Source organism: Lepisosteus platostomus, chromosome 13, assembly GCF_059453375.1.
Source record: "Lepisosteus platostomus isolate fLepPlt1 chromosome 13, fLepPlt1.hap1, whole genome shotgun sequence".
Taxonomy (NCBI): domain Eukaryota; kingdom Metazoa; phylum Chordata; class Actinopteri; order Semionotiformes; family Lepisosteidae; genus Lepisosteus; species Lepisosteus platostomus.
In genome coordinates, this window is record NC_142623.1 from 10,519,254 (window position 1) to 10,539,421 (window position 20,168).

At 40.5% G+C, this 20,168-nt stretch overlaps 1 protein-coding gene across 1 annotated transcript; it reads right to left on the reverse strand.

Moving 5' to 3' along the window:
* Positions 1-362: 362 nt before the first annotated feature.
* On the reverse strand, positions 363-10,370 carry ctsl.1 (cathepsin L.1). The gene is made up of 9 exons (XM_088603085.1): positions 10,214-10,370; positions 9,989-10,089; positions 7,441-7,583; positions 6,583-6,780; positions 5,372-5,563; positions 4,777-4,942; positions 3,911-4,016; positions 3,064-3,166; positions 363-1,752 (listed from the first exon to the last, which is right to left on the reverse strand). Exons 2-8 carry the CDS (start codon positions 10,086-10,088, stop codon positions 3,067-3,069), a joined length of 1,005 nt encoding a protein of 334 aa, XP_088459211.1. The 5' UTR covers position 10,089; positions 10,214-10,370; the 3' UTR covers positions 363-1,752; positions 3,064-3,066.
* Between the last annotated feature and the right edge of the window lie 9,798 nt (positions 10,371-20,168).

Sequence of the window (20,168 nt, forward strand, 5' to 3'; positions counted from 1 at the left end):
ACTATTCCTCCTCTCCTTAAAAGTATAGCTATCAGCAACTGAAACATTAACATTCGCGATATTTACTGCTTTATACTTATAGTTGAACTTGAGATAGGGGGAATTGGCTCTAGGTCATTTGTTCCTGTTTTGTAAGAGCTCTTCTTGTGAAGAAGCAGTGTTTATTTAGCACTTTCTGTAGCCATAAGATGTAAGGTGGGACAGAAATGCTGAAACAAAATATCCATTGAACTATATTGAAAGAACAGTGCTTAATGATGGGTTGAAGTCACACCTGGGGTGGCTGGACACGTGGCTCCCGATCTCTCAGAAGAATCTCTGAATTAACAGAACTCGATATAGGCAGCACTCACACAACAAAGCTCAGAAATGCACATTTAATTGTAATATACAGTTATTTATACCCAGAATTACAATCATATGATAGAAAAATATTTAACATTCATTGTAGCTGTTCTTAATCAAGATTTGGCATGATGGCACACATTAAAAACTAAGTGACAAAAAAGAAACCCAACAGTACAGAGGCATTCATCCTCTGACAGTACTTCGAAATCTTTAAGAAAAATCAAAAAACACCCTTGCTTGCTTTTAACGGTTTAAGACTATTACAACTTGTTTACAACTTTAGTGCTAGTAGTGTCCCCTGAGGAATAAAGAAATTTTGATTCTGCACCAGTACTTGGTTCTCTATAAGGAAATATAAAATAATAGAAGTTATAAATCATTCATTTGAACTCTCATAGTCTTGGCACCTTTCAACTCTTACATTTTACTACCAGGTAGTATTTACAGCACAGCTCTGAAAGCCATTAACTGTGTCCTTAATTCTATTTTATTTTTTATATACTGTATAATATAAAATGATATATATTTTTTTTAAAGTAATCAATCCTTGTTTTAACAAGTTTGATTCATCATTGCACTTTAAATCTCCTCAGCTGTTCTATAAGTGAAGTTGCTCTTGTTTTGTTATTATTTTCACATTTTGAATGTGTCTGTTCTCATGCTTAAAGTCTGTTTTGACTATTTAAAGTGCAGCGCTTAGCCACTATTATCAAGAACCAAGTCTCACGACCAGCTTGTCATTGAAAATACGAATTTGTTCTCAAACAACTTACCTTGCTAAAAAGAGGTTAAATTAAATTAATCAGAGACTAGCATGTCACCTACATTAATGGAAGTTCTGGGCACATAAAGTTAGAATAATCACAATGCCATTTCTACCTATTAAAAACATTCAAGTGTTTCTTTTTAAGTGTTTCTTTCATTCTATTTACCTGTCACTTTTTTACTTTTCACCTTTTTAAAATTGTTGCCTGTGCTCAGACACAGCTGTTAAAAGGTGTTTTGTTGTAAACATTACAATGTGCCGCTGTTAAAAATAGTGCATCATTTCAATGTTAGAGTTAACCTGGGCCTCTACCATTTAGAATTGAACTCAAGAGTCAACATGTACTATAAAAATGTATTTTTGTTAGCAATTATATCCAAATACAGAAACAAGGTAGCAGGCTGGTTTTGATACCTTGTGAAATATGTAAATCTCAGATCAAAAGTCCTGTGAGGAGTTTTCTCATGTAGGTTTCACAAATGAATTTCAGAAAGCACAGATGTTGAGAAGATGTTCAACCAATTTTAAAAGTTTCGAAAATACAAGCTACATTTAATAAACACAGTGAGGTATTATTGCACATTCATTCTGTGATTTACTTTTCCCTTTGTTCCTGTGGAAAAACTGTTGCTCTGGACCTGAAAAACAGAAAGGATTTTTACTGTTAATTTTTAATTCTTTAACATGGGGTTAAAACGCCCTGTCAATGTCCAGCAGTTCAATTATAGGGTGAAAAAACACTTACTGTGACTGTTTTCACAAATACGGATTAGATTTAGATTGTTTTTTTACAGAGATGAGTTTAATTAGATAAAAAACAAAACAAAAAAGCCTCTTGCCCTCAAATAATCTTCTTTATGCGTCACCTTTATGCTTTGCTGAAGGTTTCCATGCTTGTATTACACTTTACTTTCGGTCTTAATATCACTGCTTTTTTTGCTTGTGGAACAAGTCTCCCAGAAACGTGAAACTGTTACGCAAGCTACTTTCAATGTAGCGTGGTAGACAACGGCATTTTGAAAAAATGGATTTGACAGCAACCAATAGCACAATTCCACCACTGAACTCCATTTCTCAGCACTTTTCTTAACACGTTTAGCAAATGCAGAGTTGTTCTAGTGCACAACATATCTCCAGTGTTGCACAATAAAATGGCAACTCGCATAAAGGCACATGCCCCGAGCACTTAAATCAGAAACACTCTGCATGGCTGATACCTTGTTAGATTGAAATTCTAAGTTAATTAAGGCAGGTGTATGCAGGAATGTACATTTGACCTTAATGCTGTCATAACTCCATAACTCCACCTTTATACAATACCATCTCTCAGAATAGTTTGGCAAAGATGTAGAATTGTTACTTTGTAAAATACACCATCCTTGCTTTAAATGCCTATCCAATATGTGGTGTACATTATACAGCAGGAGGATTAACAGAATGAAGAAATGTAATAGGCATGTTAAAATCATAAATGTTATTGGCAGAGTCAACTCCAAGAACTATGTCAGGACCAGCAGTAAAACTGTGACCAAAGGACACAGAGGAAACTAAGAGTGAATGCATTTAAGACCACAAAATTAGGCATCATTTCCTTACACAAAGGGTTGTGGAAGGCTGGAACAAACTGCCCTGCTATGCTGTTGAAGGGGACTTCCTGGGATTCTCCAAAAATGGAGGGATAGGACCCAAATGAATAAGATGACTGCTTTCAGTTACCTGGCATATGTCTATATTTAGTAGCACACTGAATCATAATGAAAACTAAAGGCCAGATTCAGACCCCAGAACAGCTGCACTATTCTGCACTTGTAACTGCACTTCTGATGATTAATATTGCAATAGTTAGTAGCTTGCATTAGCCTCCCCTACGCCCTGATGGGTTGTGGCTATATAATGGGAATGATAAGTAGTGTGATAGCCATCAGAGAAACTCAGACAGTGACACTGACCTTCTAGACTAGAGGATAGCTGGCTGCTGTAGCAATCCCACACTGGTTGTTCTTGTTTCTGCTCATCCTGATGTAGCCGCCATCTCCCCAAGAGAGACCCCAGCTGGAAACACAAACCCATTGGCCCATTGGTCAGACTCTTCATGCTTTCCTCAACAGGTCTATACTCACCAATCCTGCAGAGTCCTGGTCCTGTAGAGCCAGTGTCTGCTGGGTTTTTTTAGGTCTCTTGGAAGAGCTGGCACAAGCTGTAAAGCTGGTCCCTTTAAGCCCATAATGAGATGATTACGGTCGTTATGAGCCCAGCTGGTCTGAAAACATTTAGATATACTGTACCAATCTGATGACTGGGGATCTCTGGTCTAAACCCAAGCATGGTACACAGGTGCACACAGTAGAAACAGTAGTTCTTTAGCAGGCTCAACAACATCTCATGCATGCAGTCATCATAATTGTGATACTGCAGTTTTCTACCAACTTGCAGTGTTGCAGTGTGCCCTCTGTTTGATGAAATTATTCTAAATTGAGACTTGTGAAACTGCCTATGCATTATCCACAAATTATGTAAAGTAAATGATTGAATTAATCAAATCCAACTTCAGATTGCATTGTTTTGGCATGCTTAGATGTCAAAGGCAGGTGGCAGTTTATCTTAATCTAAAAACATGATTGTGAAGTACGTCTTTAAAACTCTTTTAATAGCTTAAAATGAGCAGAAAGGAAGAAATAAATGTTCTCACAAAGGTCCCCCCACAGGAAAAAGTTTTATTTAAGAGAAAATGTAACATGTGATGTATTCTAAAGCACCAGCTGGCTTTCCAGAAAGACCAGATGCGTTCAGACTCACCTGTTCTTTACCAGCCAGTAGTCCATACCATTAGAAGAGCCATACCCCACAACCAGGACACCGTGGTCCAGGTCAGAGCTGCTGCACTCTGGCTCATTGTAGATACCTGCAGTGGAGACAGTATACACGATCTATACATGTTTCCCTACATGTCTGACAGAGCTCAGCCAGGGCGGTAACCCTCTGTTAAGATTTATATGCAGTGGGAGGAAGAGTCAGAGTAACCTCTAACAACATCTTCTCCCTCTTGTCAAAGACCCTGGGGATCCCTAGAGACAAGGAAGATTTTTATCCCAATTGAAGCATTATGTACTGTTTAATTAAATCTTACAGAGTTAACCTGAGTTCGGAACGAATAGAAGTATTATTTAGTTCATGTAGGTAGCTGCGTCATGCCATGCTGGAAAAGGAAGAAAGGAAACAACATTTCGGCTGTGGAGCCTTTTCGGGTGTCTCTTTTCAACATGGAATAAACCTTTACTTGTTCCTTTGAAGTAATTTTTTATTTCAATATACCTTCCTATTTAAATAGATAGTCCTTGTTAAGAATGGTGTCTGGAAAAGTGATCCTCTCATTTATTGAAAATAATAAACTGAACGCATAGGCTACCTTACTGGGCATTAAGAATAAAATCAGTAACACAACTTGGGACTCTGAGCTCCAGATTGTAGCACGTTTGACTTGCATGATACATTATGTTTTAGCAAGCTAAGCTCGCAGAACCCCTTAAAGTTACGAACTGTGTTTTCCACATGAGCGCTGGAGTTGTGTTTGTGCTGAGGGCTCAGGACAGGTCAGGCTGCAGTGATGGCGAGGATGAGCTACTAATGATTAAAGAATCAGTAATTCATTACGGATACAACACCTGACTCGTAGAGCTGGAAGGAAACATGTCCTGCATCAATGGCCACAGACACGGGCCCCACAGTGGCCACAGCCTCCTGCAGGGCACTCTCGTCTCCGCTGGTGATGTCAGAATACCCAGAGCAGGTGGCTCCCACGCTGCTCGGCTTGTATCGGCATAGTCCATCCTATAAAGAGACATTGGGAAGTTCAGTTCCATGGGGGACTGAGCAAGAGGTCCCCAGATCGTCAAATTCACACTCAGAGACGTTTTAAATGGTGGCCAGCATCTCAGGACTCTCTCACATTGACCCTGAGTCTTAGTAGTTCCCCTGAAGTGGAAAAGCAGTCCGAATGAAGTCAAAAAGAAGCTTAAGAAGGAAGCAAATGAGCACAATAGCTAACAAAAGTAACACAAAGGCTATTTGGCTTTATTTTCCTTCTGTTTCTTATTCCTGGGGCAAAAATGGAAATCACAAGATCGGCAAAAGCCAGCCCTGAGCGCAGCGAGAGCGAAAGGAATCTTGTGAAGAGCAGCGCTGTGCAGGATGCGTCGAGGTATTTTTGTTTTTAAAAAAGACACCTTGTCATCGGCACTCAAGCGCTCAGGGGCTCACCACGGCCTCGTAGGGGTAGGATTCCTCAGTGTCGATGCCTCCGTTATCAATGACGTACTGGAAGGCCTGGTCCATCAGGCCTCCTCCACAGCCGTAGTTCCCATAGTCCGTAGAGCAGTCGACCAGCTGTTGCTCGCTCAGAGACACCAGCTTCCCAGTCTTTCTGAAGTTCTGCCCTTCCAGAGACCCTGTCTGTGGACAACACACACACACATAGGTTTAAAAGTGGATGGAGCTAAGGAGGGATTAAGAACATATGAAAGGCTACAAACAGGAAGAGGCCATTCAGCTCTTATAGCCTGTTTGGTAATTAGTAGCTGATTGATACAAGGAGTTTTTTTTTTAAAAAGACAGGGTATCGACTTTAAGCTTATGGCTGGGCAGCTTGTTCCACACTCCCACAACCCTTTGGGTAAACACGTTCCTGCTGATAAAATCACAATGATCTGCACTATAGAATTATGTACTGAATTAAAGAGGCATTCTCCTTTAGAATTTTACCACAATACGTTTTCACATTATTTCCTTTATCACTGTGGTTAACATCTCTTTGTCTCTTTTGTGGTTAACGTCTCTCTGGATGAGTAGTGTTGGGCAGTACTGTGGGGCTGTAGAGGGCCGCTCTTTCACGTACCTAGGAAATTAAGACTAGGGAGGCTAGAAAGTTGAAACATCTTTACAGAAGAGACAGTTCAGAAGTAAACTTCTCACCAATGTAATCGTCTGTGTGTTTTCAAAGACCACTCAAGAGCTGGGTTAAAGAGGTTCTTGGCTGAGCAAAGTAACATCTGATGGACGTTTTCACTTTTTCTTCACCGCTATATTTTTTTACAATTTCCCCACTTCTGTGTTTCAAAGTGCCATTGCGTCATCTCCCGGCTTTAAGCCTCGCGTGAGCACCAGAGGGAGGAAGACACTGCCAGGCTATCCACCTCTTCTTCAGTGAATGAGACAGGTGCAGCTCTCACCAGTAAAACTGCAGGTTTAGGAGATGCAGTTACAGAGCATGGCAGGGATAACCTGATCTGCTCTATTGCACCTAATCCTGGAGCTGGAGCACCTGGACAACCCTAATCACCCCCCACTTACTGAAAACAGCGACATCTACAATTATACTGCCCAGCCTGCTCTCCGTTAGGAGGCCTGAATTCCTTGATGTGCTTGGAAGGCACCTGAGGCTATTAATGTTCCTCAAGCTCTTATCTTCTTACCGCGCTGAAGGCCCAGCACGAGCCACAGTCCTTCTGGTCCTTGACCTCTGTGACGTATCCCTTTGCTGTCCAGTCAACGCTGTCGGGCAGATTGGCGCCCCCTGCCTGCCGCAGGTAGGTGGAGCCGTGCCTGGCCTTGGTGGTGTTGAAGCGGCCCAGGCAGCCCCGGAACGCCACGCGCCTGTACTCCTCGTTGTCCTGCGGGGGGCGACCGAGAGAGACCCCTCAGGTCTGAGCATTGCGTCGATGTCACATTTCATTGCACTGTGTTCACATGTGCTCCAGTTTTCTCCCATTTTATACAGACACTCTGGCAAGTTAATTGGTTCCTTGTCCCTGTGTGTGTGCTTTGAGAGGGACTGCTTTCTCCTCGAACAGGCTGCGGGCTGTCATGACTCTAACCAGGAAGTGGCTTTTTTGTGACAATAGATGGATGGAAGTTGCACCATTCTATACATGTAAAACAAATCTACATATTGTAAATCTCCAGTAATGTAAGAAAAACATGACAATTGCCTTTTCTGACCCCATTTGTGGCAGTCTAATCTTTTCCGAGACAGCACTGCAGGAGGTGCCACGGAGTTGTAATGCACTTTAAGAAGCACTGTGGGCTGACTGCTTGAGATTCTCCGCATTATTTCCCACCATCTCCATCCTTATGGACTTGTTTTTGTAACACCGTCGTAACAGAAAGGCACATTCCATGATGTGCGCTGTCAGGAAATTGGCCGGGCAAAGATCATGCCCATGGGTGTCTGGAGGAGGTAGTAAGAGAAAGATCTGCAGTCTTGCTCCCTCTCCGCTGCAGTGCCATGAGACCTGGTAACTAACTGTGGATGTTTTAAAAGGGAGTCTTACCATATCTGCAAAGAAGGTCATCCCCAGCCTGTAGGACTTGATGCCCTGGTCTGCCAGCATGTTGTGCACGATAGCCTGCTTGCGGTTGGACAGCCAGGTCCCTTTACGCCGGGCCTCCTCCGCATGGGAGCTGTAGGACTTCCCTGAAAACGGAAATGGGTGCATCACAGGCCGAGGAAAGACATTACTGCAACTCCTGCAGAAAGCAAGACAATCAAACCTCTTTTGCTGAAGCTGTATTCTTGATAAGTGAAATCAAGAAGCTTCTCAGTATCTCAGAGCCCAGAAACACTGCCTTCTCCTAGCTAGTGGTGACATTTGTGTTCCAGCTGCACCGACTTCCCAGTCAAAAACACATTCCGACCTACAGTCTCAGACACAGAGGCTTTGTAAAGAATCACATTCATCTGATTATTTATTGTCCCATCAAGACACTCACACACAGGTCAATGGATAATGAGAGCGTTACAGTGTTTTTGTATACCAACTAATAGGGCTTCCTAATTGCCAAACGTTAATACATTTTTTTGCGATTTTTGTCTATGGATCCTGTTTTCAAATTCATTTTTAAAACCCTGTTTTATTACGCGTGCTTGTCAGTAAGAGACGGTTCTGAAGTATGTACTTGCCCTCACGCTTAACGTTTTTGATTTATCAGAACACCTGATAAGCAACACTGTTCACCAGCATGAATAGTTAGCTGGGCATTCTAGATTCTCACTTGATTAGAATAATAGACAGGTGAGTATGACTTTATCTCACATCTCTGTCAGCTACCTTAGCCTGTGTCACAGATCAAACAAGTAACACTGATGTCAAGTGAACTTTGCATTAAAGTTCCATTTTTTTAGGTGGTTTCCTGTATTGCTGAGCCTGGTGTTCTGTTTACTCAATCTGTTACTATCTGTTGTTGACACGGTTTCCAAAATACTTCAGACTTTTTTACTAACCTAATTATGCAGTCTTGCACGAATTTTCTAATTCTGATGCAAAGCTTATGTACAGTATTTATAAACATACTCTAAAAAATGTATCTATCTATGGGAATGCTAGGGGAAATAAGGTTTGTGCCACAAGCCTGTTTGCGGACTTCTGAATCCTGCAGGCAATTAACACATCCAATACAACCCCTCCATCTCCCTTCTTTAATTTCCTGGAGCAGGAAGACTGCATGGGACTGGAGTCAATGATCTAAGCAGTTTGTGCGAGGACTGGCCTTGAATGATGTTTACAGTCCAGCTGGGCTCTTAACATCAATCATCTCCTTTTTGGCTTAGTAAGCCCAATTTAACATCTTCTCCTATGACTTCAGGTACATTACCTTAAAAAAAAACAGAAAAGCTTCAGACATGGCAGCCCTTCAAGATAAGAACTGGGGACCCCTGTTTTAGCTGGTTCCAATATTTGACATGTTTAGAAATTGTCCTATACGGAGGGTGAAAAAAAGTCTAAAACTAAAAAAAACATGAGAGGGACAATAACTGCAAATGTGACAGTGAGTCTGTTCAAAGAAAAACATATTCAAGGACTTTGTACAGAAATAATAAACCATGCAACTGACTTCCTGACATCAAGCCCAGGCTTTGAGACATGCAAAGGAGCTGTTACCAGAACTCAGCAAAGAGAAGCCCTGTTAATTCCCGTTTCTGATTAGGAAGAAACTGAAAGCGGAATTGTGTGTCTTTCTTCACTGCACTTGTTCACTCAGAACAGATGTTAAGAAAGCAAACAAACAGCATGTGTGGTGAAAATGTTCCTGGAATATCCACTAATATTCGTTGCCTTCAGGCTGCATACATAAAATATATTTTTGTATATAATTTCTGTACAAACTCACAACTACTGAAACAAGTAAAAGAAGGCTGAATTAAAAGTTTGTTTTTTAGTAGAGGAATGACAAAACGCGCAAAACAGAAACACCTCGTTACTTTGAACTTCCTCAGATTGTTAAAATCAGCAAAAACAGACTTAAGTTTATTTTAACAAATTGCAGCATTCTGTACGTTCACGTCAAATTATAATAATAAAAAATGAAATTCGACATTCGTGCATTTCTGAGGAATTAAATATATTTTGTTCTTAATGGCCTCCTTTACATGCAGTAAGCGTCTAAACAGAAGGAAAACATCCATTAGATAACATTTAAAAATACCTTTAAAAAAATGAATGAAACATGTTTCTGACATTTCGTTCTTTGGTTGCTTTTGGTTTCTTTCAAAACATTTGGGCTACGGAATGCAAGTTTTCTCCAAAATATTCGTTTAAAAGCAAAAACAATTACAATAAAACCAATGACAATAAAATGACAAAAACTGAAGCACTGGTCTCTCAAATGCAGTTTGGTGCAGTTACACTGTAAAAAGAGCCCCTTTAGGTTTTCCCTGTAACATTACAAATGTATTTAAAGATACTAGTCTTCGCTGAGTGATAGAAAAAAATAAGTTTGAAACCTTTGCATCGCAGGCCTTGCTGAGAGTGATAAAAATGACCTTTTGTACTCCTACACTGTACACATACACATGTAGTACAGCGGAATGTGGCTTCTTACCGTACTTAAGTTTCCACGCGTGAAACTCGAGATCTTCTAGGGACAGGCTGGCCGAGCTGACCACGGTCACCACAGCAGCGGCTACAATGAAGAGTTTCATCCTAATGGAATGATACAGAAGGAAAAACTGAAGAAAAGATCTGACTGGATTCTGTCTCTTGCCAAAGTGACACAGAAAGCAGCGCTCGACTGACACGGAAAGTAATGTAATCTGCTGCGCCTTACCTGCCTGAGCTCTGGCGTGACTCTCGCACAGCTAAGAAACCTTCACCGCCTCTTTCAGTGGAGTAAGGAAGCTGTTAGTGCGGGGGCATTTATAGCGCGTTTCACTTAGTCAGCTGCTTGTCATGAAAAATAATAGAATAACAAACTCAGCTTATGACCCACAAAAAAAACTCACGGGGAAATGACGTGAGCATGGACAGGTTTGTGCAGATTCTTTAAGAAAAAATGCAGCTCTAAATACATTAAATCCTGTTTGCCACATTTTGGGTTACACCTGGATCACGGGTTGTTGAAAACAACGCCTTTTTTTCTATTTCTATAACGTGCAATGAAGAATGAACCATTTAAGAATTCCCTGCATCTTCTGAACAACTAGGGATTCATAATGCGGTAAATTGGACAAAGTATTACACGATGCTATATAAGGATACATAAGGATAGACATAAGGATTGAAAATTTGACGTTTTGCTGTGCTTAACTTATAGAAAGGTAAAAAAAATATAAAAAAACAAAAACTTTAGCATTCTACAGGTTTTATAAATGATTTAGATTATGGCGATGGGCTAACTTTTATGAGACAAAAGTCAAAATGTGTCTGAAAGTAGTCCTCACAGTTATTTTTTCACAGATGTTTTCAAAAGACAAAGCTGTGAATTCTTTGGGACAGTAAATTGTAGTGTCTCATGTCCTTGCACTGTTGGATGATGGGTCAGAACATCTACGGCCTTGATGCTTTTACGGCCTACCTTGATGCTTTTATGAATTGTAACTCCAGAAGTGGAATGTTAGAAAATTTTATCTGCACCTCATGCATGCATTCATTTTTTTACTGCTTTATCCAGTTGAATGTCCAGTTGAAGCTGGAGCTGGAGCCTATCCCAGCAAGCAACAGCTGCAAGGCAGGGTACACCATGTTCAGGACAGCTGTCCATCACAGGGCAGACACAGACACACTCACTCACACTAGGGCCCCTTTGTCCCAGAAGCCAATTAACCTACCAGTATGTGTTTGGACTGTGGGAGAAAATCCACACAAGCAGAGGGAGAACATACGAACACCATGCAGATATCACCCCAAGTCCAGAGCTGAACCCAGGTCTCCAGGGCTGCAAGACGGCAATGATAGCCACTGTATCACTCTGCCATCCTCTGGCAGCCAACCCCAGCCAAAGCCTCAGGATTTGCGTTCTTGCTTGTCAGTTCCCAACAATTACTGGCCTATACCTCGATTCACTACAGCACTTTTCAGAACTAATATTTGCTGTTACTCACAAAATAGCATAACAACTATTATAGACAACTTAACAACTAGCATAGGTCGCGTAACTTGAATATGGTTTTTAAAGATGTCAGCTGACTTTAACATCTGGTAGTTGCTTTCCCTGTCTGAACAGAGGCTGGGTGTCACGAAGCGGTCTTTCAGGGGACCCTATGCAGACAACACAATCCGGGGAAGAGTGAGGAAAACATGGGGGGAAAGGCATGGAAAGGGGCTGGAAGGAAAGGGGGGGTATCCACGGTGCGCTGGTGTCCGGGGGAGGTGTGGCCGAGGCAAACAGTCCGAGGGCGTCTGAGGCAAATCCATGAGTATAGCAAATGTCCAAGACCGAGTAATCCATCCTGACAGACAAACTGAGTTAAAAGCCGGAGCGGGATCCGGCGGAGGGTCAGGGGAATAAAAGAGGGGTGCGGGACCAGACACTCCCTAATCCCGGACTCAGAAGGTCAGGACGTCATGATGAAGCCTGTGCCGTCGAGTCGCTTCTGGACTCGCGGGTAGGCAGGCGTCCATCTTCCAAAGATGAGCCCAGATTGGCAGGGACGTCTGGCTTTTATAGCACGAGGGCTGAAACCGGAGGCAGGTGCGGGAGATGAGTATAAAACAAGGAAGGGCTGGAGCGTCCTTAAGAGGAGGGGTTTACGATCGTGACACTGGGGAGTTTATTGGGGTATATTGTCTACTAATTAGCTGCATGTGTTAATTAACAAAGGGGGGAGGAGGTCATCCGAAGTTCATGTTCAGAATATTCAGAAAAAATATTTAACTTCCTAGTTGTTACCAGTTTTAAAAAGACAAGAGCATATTCCAACTTGCTTACTTGTTTGAGAAACAGCGAAACAACTTGGACTGAGAAAATGAACGTGGCCCTTGAGATTAAAAGGCTGGTGTTTTATAACAGGGTTTTGTGTATAGCAAATTTACAGACATTGAGAAGCATCAAAACTCCCTTATATTACACTGTATGAACAGTAGAAGTGTTTCCTTGTGTGGTTTCAAACAATCAGTAGAGGTCACGTGTTTGATTTCAGTTTTCTTGTGAATAAGAAGGAGCAATGTCTCATAAACTGGTTTTCTTCCATTTTTACACTTTACCAGGAAACAGGCAAAGTCACGCAGATCAAAAGACACATGAAAAATACTCTGGCTTTTGAAGGGAAGAGAAATTATGATCATAACATGAGAGGCGTGTGTTTATGTGCTTCAGTTCTGAGAAAACGTATCATGTGCGCTACAGTAAACTCTACCACTTCTGAGTTTTTTTTCTCCTTTTCTTTCAAAGTAGGGTGACATTATTTTGCTGTATGTACTTAATCCTACCAGTGTTTCCTGTTGCCGCGGATCTCAATTTCCTGTTTTTCTCTCCAGTGTCAGTTACTGTATGTATCTGAAGCGCTGGCTCCATTTTATCATCATACCAAGCTGTGGAATTCAGTAGTCTAATGAGCAAATTGCAAAATGGAACAGGGTGTTTTACGGTTTCCTCTCAACAGATAATTTATTTTTATTACATATCCACCTGATTTTGAATTGCCAATAGTTTCTAGACCCGCTGGCTGACAGTAACAGCTCTTTGCACAGTATTAGTTAGGAATGGGGAAGAACTAACATAGTCTGCTGACTCTTCCAACCATCACAGAGATTCTTCCTGACTGTAAGTGTGCTAGCACCTAAGTTGTTGGGCAAAAGGTAGTTCTGTTGACTTTCTAAAAGTTACCATAAAAAGTGAAAAGACAATCAATAATCTTGCAAGTGACAACAGGGACAATGAAATTCAGGTGGTACTTTGCTCATTGAAACAAATGGATCTGAGGGTGGCTGGAGTCGGGATTTGATCAGTCATATGCATCCAGGTCTGATGAGCTGAGTGACTCATCTCACAAACCAAAGGATCCCGGTTGCTCACACTTTGGAGAAATTTAATTAAGCTCTCATTTGGAAATCTAAATAGATGTGCACTACAGCAAAATGGCTTGGCCACCAACCTTTGTGACAGGTGGCCACAAAAGCTCATCTGTTGTTTTTAGCTTCCTAATACTGTAATTTACCAATATTGGCATCAAGGCCTGGTGCACCAGATTCATGTTGTACCACAATTGCATTGTACTTTTCAACCTTTTACTGTTCTTTTACTGTGGGAGGCTTTCCTTGGGGAACGTACACAGAATAAAAAAAGAATGCAAGCAGATACGTTACTTCCCTGTTCATTCAGGTTTCTTTTACTCAAAACTAAAAACATTCGTTGAGCATGGGCTTCAAGCATAGTAATTTACATTGTAAGTTAGGTAGTCAGTTGCTGCTTCAGCCAATAAACTACAAACTGCCTGACGCACTGAATGGCCTCCTCTCATGTAACCTTCCTTATGTTCTTTGGTCATACATGTAAATAACCGGCACTGGGAAGCAAAGTAGAGGATTCAGTATTGTATGCAGGAGGCAAAGATGGAGCTTCAGAACACTCTCACTCTGATTCTCAAAAGAGAATTGTTCTGAGAGTTTGTTGTTGGATATGATGTGAGGGCAACCTTTGCTGTCTTTGCCTTCTTCCTCAATTAGCCCCGATACAACTTCATTGAAACTTCCTTCCAGTTAAAACTGGCGATTCTTGTTGCATTTAAAGGGGATTTATAGGGGAAAAGTGCATAAAACTGAATACAACGGGCACTCCTGTACTGAAAAGCTCATTGGAAACAGGAAACAGCTACCCAGCCATCTTGTTGAAGCCGATACCCTGGCTTCTTTCAAGACATCACTGCATCAATCCTCCAGTCTGGATAGATTGTGCTTCTTTACACAAAGGGATGCGGGAGTGTGGAACAAACTGCCCAGCCCTCTAGATGAAGCTTATACCCTGTCTCCTTTCATAGGCCTTTCATGGGTTGGATGGGATCCTCAGATCAATTAACTGCTAAAATCCAGATGAGTTTCCCTCCTCCCATTTGAAAACATGGTTATGCTCTTAAAGGCTCATAATGCAAAATTATGTACATTGTCTTACTTGTCAGGAGCCACAAGTGTTCTGAATAGGATTTGATACTTTTCCAAAACTTTACATTCTGAAATGAAAATATTTGCCTCCCAATTCAGAGGCTAAAGTCCTCTTTGTGAACTGACCAAACCATGCAGAAGAATGTACATACTTGTGACCTCTTGTGCAGACACAACAAAAAAAATGTCATTTAGAAAGATGTGCAGTTTGTGCTCAACAAAAGAAACAAACAGTAATAACAGAGTACTGACTGTAAAAAAAGTGTGGTGCTTTCTTTTTCTGTTTTCTTGACCACAGCACAGACAAACAGGATTGCCTTTTATGCTATGGCCAGCATTTGTGTTTCGTATCCAGAATGGCAGCACATGTTTACAGATATAAATCATTAAAAATTGTCCTAAAGAATACAGAGTTTTGGAAAACTTTTGAATCCAATTTGGGGAAACAGATACAGTATTTAAAAGCATTTAATATTGTATTGACAGGTGTATGTGCCCTTTGAAATGAGCACCCTTCTATATCTTATTATCTCTCACTGAGGTTACAGAACAAACACTGTTCAACTCAGCCAAGATCTCTGTGTGCTCCCTTCCATCTCAGGACAGTAAAAAAATGAGGAGAGTAACTTTCTGTCTTCCCAAAGGGAGAAAAATAGTTGAAACTAAGTGCTCTAGTAAAAAGGAATAATACCAAACCTGACTCTTCTCCCCTCTGCAAAAGTTACGTCCTCATTTCTTACATCAACAAAAACTAAATCTGAAAGCAAAACAATTACTGTAAAGGTAACTGTATATCCGATTTGCACACTAAGCAGAATATGCTTGTGTCTTGGGAGACAGCCTCAAATCCTACAGGAAAGCTGAGCAAATCCTGCACATTGCACAGGATATCCCCTGTGACCTCTTGGTATCCTCAGTGCAGATAGCACTAAGCCTTCTGTATGTGACCATTCACAACTGTCAAATCTAGGACAAATCACAGGAAGGAAAGGTAGGGCTATAATACAGTTGTTTCAAGACTGTTGTTTTAGTTTGCTGCAGACATGCACTACTGTAATACACATCATCAAAGGTTTCTGCAAGATGCTTTGTGTTTTAATGCCCAACTTATTTCATTATATTTATCTTTCAATTTAATGTGTTACAGTTTTTACCACAAAGGCGCAGGGTAACTACCACATTATTTCACAAACTAATAAGTGTCTTCAAGTCTAGTTTTGGTATACAGTGTAGCTCAAACATTATTTTCTTACATAATATTTTGTATACTTCTAATGGTTAACTGTTAATTTATGATACAAAACTAAAAGTGCTTCTTATAGGTTTGCATTTTGGAAAGAAGTGGGTAACAATTAAGATAAGTGGTTACAAATTCCATTTATGATATACTTCATATAAGAGAAAATTAATAGTCCTGGTACATTTTAGCTCCTACTTATGGTTAATTGTTAACAAAACATGTAAATCTTAAATTCAGGAGTGATTGGGCTTCAATTAACTGTTATATTATTTCTAGTGTTATTTGCAGCCCTAAAGGGTTAAATAGAATATGTAACCTTCAAAGAAATTACTCCAGAATAATTGTTGGGAGGCAAGGTGACTGCATTCAGTCTAGCCTGTTTAGCTTTGTGTGTCATTGGGAGATTAGATTTTAAAATTGTATTTATGTTTTAGCACAACGTAAAAACTTACAAACTAGAGGAAGCCATTCAGCCCATCTGACAAACATTGGATCGTTAGTGCTTAATTGATCCAATGATCTCATCCAGTCATTTCATGAAAGAAGAACTTGTTTCAATAACATGGCTGGTAGCTTGTTCCACACCCCCACAACTCTTTATGTATATGGCAAGGAGGATATATACTGTAGATATATATTAAGTACAACAGCATATGCTTTTGTGTAAAAACAAATCAAACAGTTCCTTGTAAGATATCTATTTATTTCTTACAAATCAGTGTAGATAAAGTGTGTATCATCAATCAAGATTTAAGTATGACTACACTGTCATCTGTGATCCTGAAAATCTTTTAGTCATAAGACTCCGAGCATGACCCATAACAAAGTCAAACAACAATGATATACCATAAAGGTATTTCAAGGCTAAAATAATCTCCCTTGCTATAAATGTGTTAAAAATTCACTTTTTATTTCAGTGTGGTTCTGTTATCACTACCACTAAACATGTCAGCGGTTTTGCCTTTTTGTTCCCATGTTCAGTTTGCATTTAGAGCCCACACAAATTAAAATGTCTGCCTGCTCGCTGATCTTGTATTCGGGCAATCTAATCGCCTCTTTCTACTGGATGGAAACTACAGGCTCGTAGCACAAGAGAGGGTCCTTGTGTATGATTTTGTGGGTGGAGGGCAGATCAACATTTGATATTAATCCTCACATTTTGTATCAATGTTTGACATCATGACCATACACTTGACACTGCTTTTAATAGAATCTTATTGTGGTTTACTACAGCTTTCTTTGCTTTTACCATGATATGATACAGAAGTCTCTTATAAAGGTACAGTACGGGGACTAGAAACCAAGCAGCATCTTCTAAAAATATAACTGGGGTGTGGACCCTTACGAAATTTTAGCTACAGTAAATAAAACATAGTTTTATACTGTATATGGGGCTGAATTATCCTTCTACAATGACACTTGACTTGCCAGTGTAATATGTGTGCGACAACTTAATTTAAAAAGCTACAAGAGTTTGGCTTGCCCCCTCTGCATGGGATAGAAACTGACCCATTAAAAGAGAAAGAGAAAAATAAAAAAAGAAGAGTTTAAGAAAAGAAGACTCTTAATCCCCAAGTCTCTGTTCACTCATCTGTGCAACCTCAGGCACAGGTCATGACAATTAAATGAGTAGCCTCCCCTCATTCCAACTCAGAATACCCCAAACTGAGATTCACCCTGTCGTTGCATTACATCAATAACATCCCCCCAAAATCCCCCAGTCTCCCCAATAAAGCTATTTTCCTCATGGTTTCCACTTCCTATTTTGTTTATACAGTTTCTCGTATTCTGAAGGTCAGTTCTGAATGCATTACTGAAATGCATATAAGATGAAAATAAGTCTTTTGAAAATTTCTTGAAGCTCTCCAGTGAGGTGAAAAATAAGTATGCCACCTTAAGATTTGATATATTTAGACATATTTGACTTTCACCTGGTCCTCACCAAGTTCTTAATGTAGATAAAACGCATCTCAAATGACATATGACCCACAAAATGTCTAATTTGTCATTATTAATTGGAAAATCTACCAGCATTCATTATATTCGTATTAGTGTGAGAAAGTAAGGGCAACCTTAGTTCTACCATCTCAATTAAGAGGGAGTGTAGAATCAGGTGCAGTCCATCTTTGACTCCTTTGTCCAGAGCACACTGTTCCAGTAAGTCAGTAAGTCAGTCAGAACTGACCTTCAGAATACAGGAAACTGCACAAGCAAAATGGGAAATGGAAACAAATAAGGAACAGAGTTTTATTATGGGTTGGGGATCAAGAGTCTTCTCTTTTGATGGGTCAGTTTGCATTCCAAGCATAGAGGGCTACCGAACACTTGTAGCCTCATTTTAAATTAGTCATCTTGCACACATTCTAAAAACATCATCCTTCTGTTTTCTGACCCCCTTCATCCCATTCAGGGTGGTGTAGCCTTTCCCAGCAGTCAACATGTGCAACATGTCCCACCCTGGGTGGGAGACCAGTGCTTTTCAGGGCACAAACAGACACACCAACTCACACCAGAGCTAACTTCCCCAGAAGCCAATTTATTTACCGGTAGGTCTTTGGACTGTGGGACGAAACAGGAGCACCCGGAGCAAGCCGACATGAACATGAGGAGAACATGCAAACTCCACACAGACAGCATCCCAGGTCCAGAACTAAACCCAGGGCCCAGCACTATAAGGCAGCATTGCTAACCACTGTGCCTCCATGCCACCCTTAAAACATAATGGCGAGTGATAACCAAAACTGCTTGCTTAGAGCAGTCTGCAGAATTTTGACAAGCACTTGATTTGAAGGATGCATCTTTTATGAATAAAGGAACACGCAGCATATGGGTCCAACCTAGACTGGTGTAAGTATTTTTTTTCAGTTTTCATGTTCATTGCTAAAAATAACATGTTGAGACAGAGGTTTAAGGTGTAACTCCTGCAGGGAGATTCAGAGAAAAGTTGAATTGAACAGCTCGAATGAAATGGGAAGACCTTGCAAAGAATTCCCTGCTTTGTTCCTCAGTACAGACAGCACATTCACCAAACCACCAGGCACCTAGTGTGTGAGTTACAGTAGCGGTTTGAAGGTGCAATACTTAGTGAAAAACCACATGAGGGGGCAAGCTTTTCAGCCACAGCACAGGAAGCATGACTGAAGTACAGATAGAAGTTTTCGTCAACCATAGCCCACCCATAATTCTTGTGCCTTGTCTCTGGAAACATCGTAGCTGCAGTAATAACTGTAACTTAGCAATGTAACAGGTGCTTACGGCGTGGTCAAATGACTACAACATTTTCAGAGCACTGTAAAACAATTGAGATCGTCCGAGTTAAGGGCAACCCAAGTTAATGTTCCTCCTGTTCATGTGCTCTCCTTCATGACCACTTCTGTTTCAAATCAGCAAGTCATGAGGAGCGCTTGAGAACAACTTGTCAAATTCTGTCAATTCACTGTCCCATGTGACAGTCTTCTGAGTGCGCCAACTTGCATTCAGACGCTCTATGACCTGATTCAAGGTTATTGATTTATGTGTAAGCTTAGGTGTTGCTACCTTGTTTGTCACAGGTGTAACAGAGTTCTAAAGGGACTGTTTTATTAACACTTGTTTAAAGGTCTTGGGCATTTCATTTGACACCACGATTGCACTGCAGTTTTACTTCAGTTTATTACTTATTAATCTAAGAACCTCTTACAGGGACTCGATATATTTAGACTTTCCAATTTGATACTGAGCCAAACATCCTTAACATTTTGGATAAAGACTCACCTCCTGTTTTATTCATTTGCTTTCTTTCTAACCAACCAAAGCTACGTTTGTGTAGTTAGGTTGCGTCTGCCTGCTGTTTACTGACGTTCATGATGTCTGGATCTGCACAGTCATGTTAGCAATAATGACAGGAGTCTGACTGTATTAACATACAGCAGGATTCTCCGGCCCTGGTCCACAGGTTTCTGTAGATTGGGAATACTGGTATATCATTTAACAATTAATCAAGTCATTTATGGAATAAAATGATCTTTGACACCTGAACTTTGAGGTGTTACTAAAATAATTTCAGTTCCAATGAATTCTAAATCACTTCCTTTGAAGAACCACCTGCCTAATTGATCACCAATAATTGTTTCCAAGTCTATTGAAAATCGCTGATTGAACTGTGACATATGAAACCTGCATGCTTTGTTCTTTACACTAGTGAGACTGAAGCCCCCCATGCAGTGATTTGAAATCTCACTGAAATCTGTCCTAGTGTGTAGGAGGTTAACTCGAAAAACTTTCAAAGTGACCAGAAACACAACTGCAGTGAAAAGGCATTTACTGTTGCTTTGTTCGAACCCCCATACTTATTATAGCAGATCTTTCAATATGATTGTGTGATCAGACCTTCCTTAAAGAACCCTGCAGATAAGGGTTAGGGTAAGCGTTTAAGTAGACCTGAAACTCAAGATGCTGATTTAAACAG

What these genes read in the sequence shown, in the direction of transcription:
- ctsl.1 (XM_088603085.1), bottom strand. Translation starts at nt 10,088, where the DNA reads ATGAAACTCTTCATTGTAGCCGCTGCTGTGGTGACCGTGGTCAGCTCG. An exon ending in CCTACCCCTACGAGGCCGTG is followed by an intron (nt 4,943 to 5,371) that starts GTGAGCCCCTGA and finishes GTCTCTTTATAG; the next exon opens with GATGGACTATGCCGATACAA. An exon ending in CTTCCAGCTCTACGAGTCAG is followed by an intron (nt 4,017 to 4,776) that starts GTGTTGTATCCG and finishes TCTCCACTGCAG; the next exon opens with GTATCTACAATGAGCCAGAG.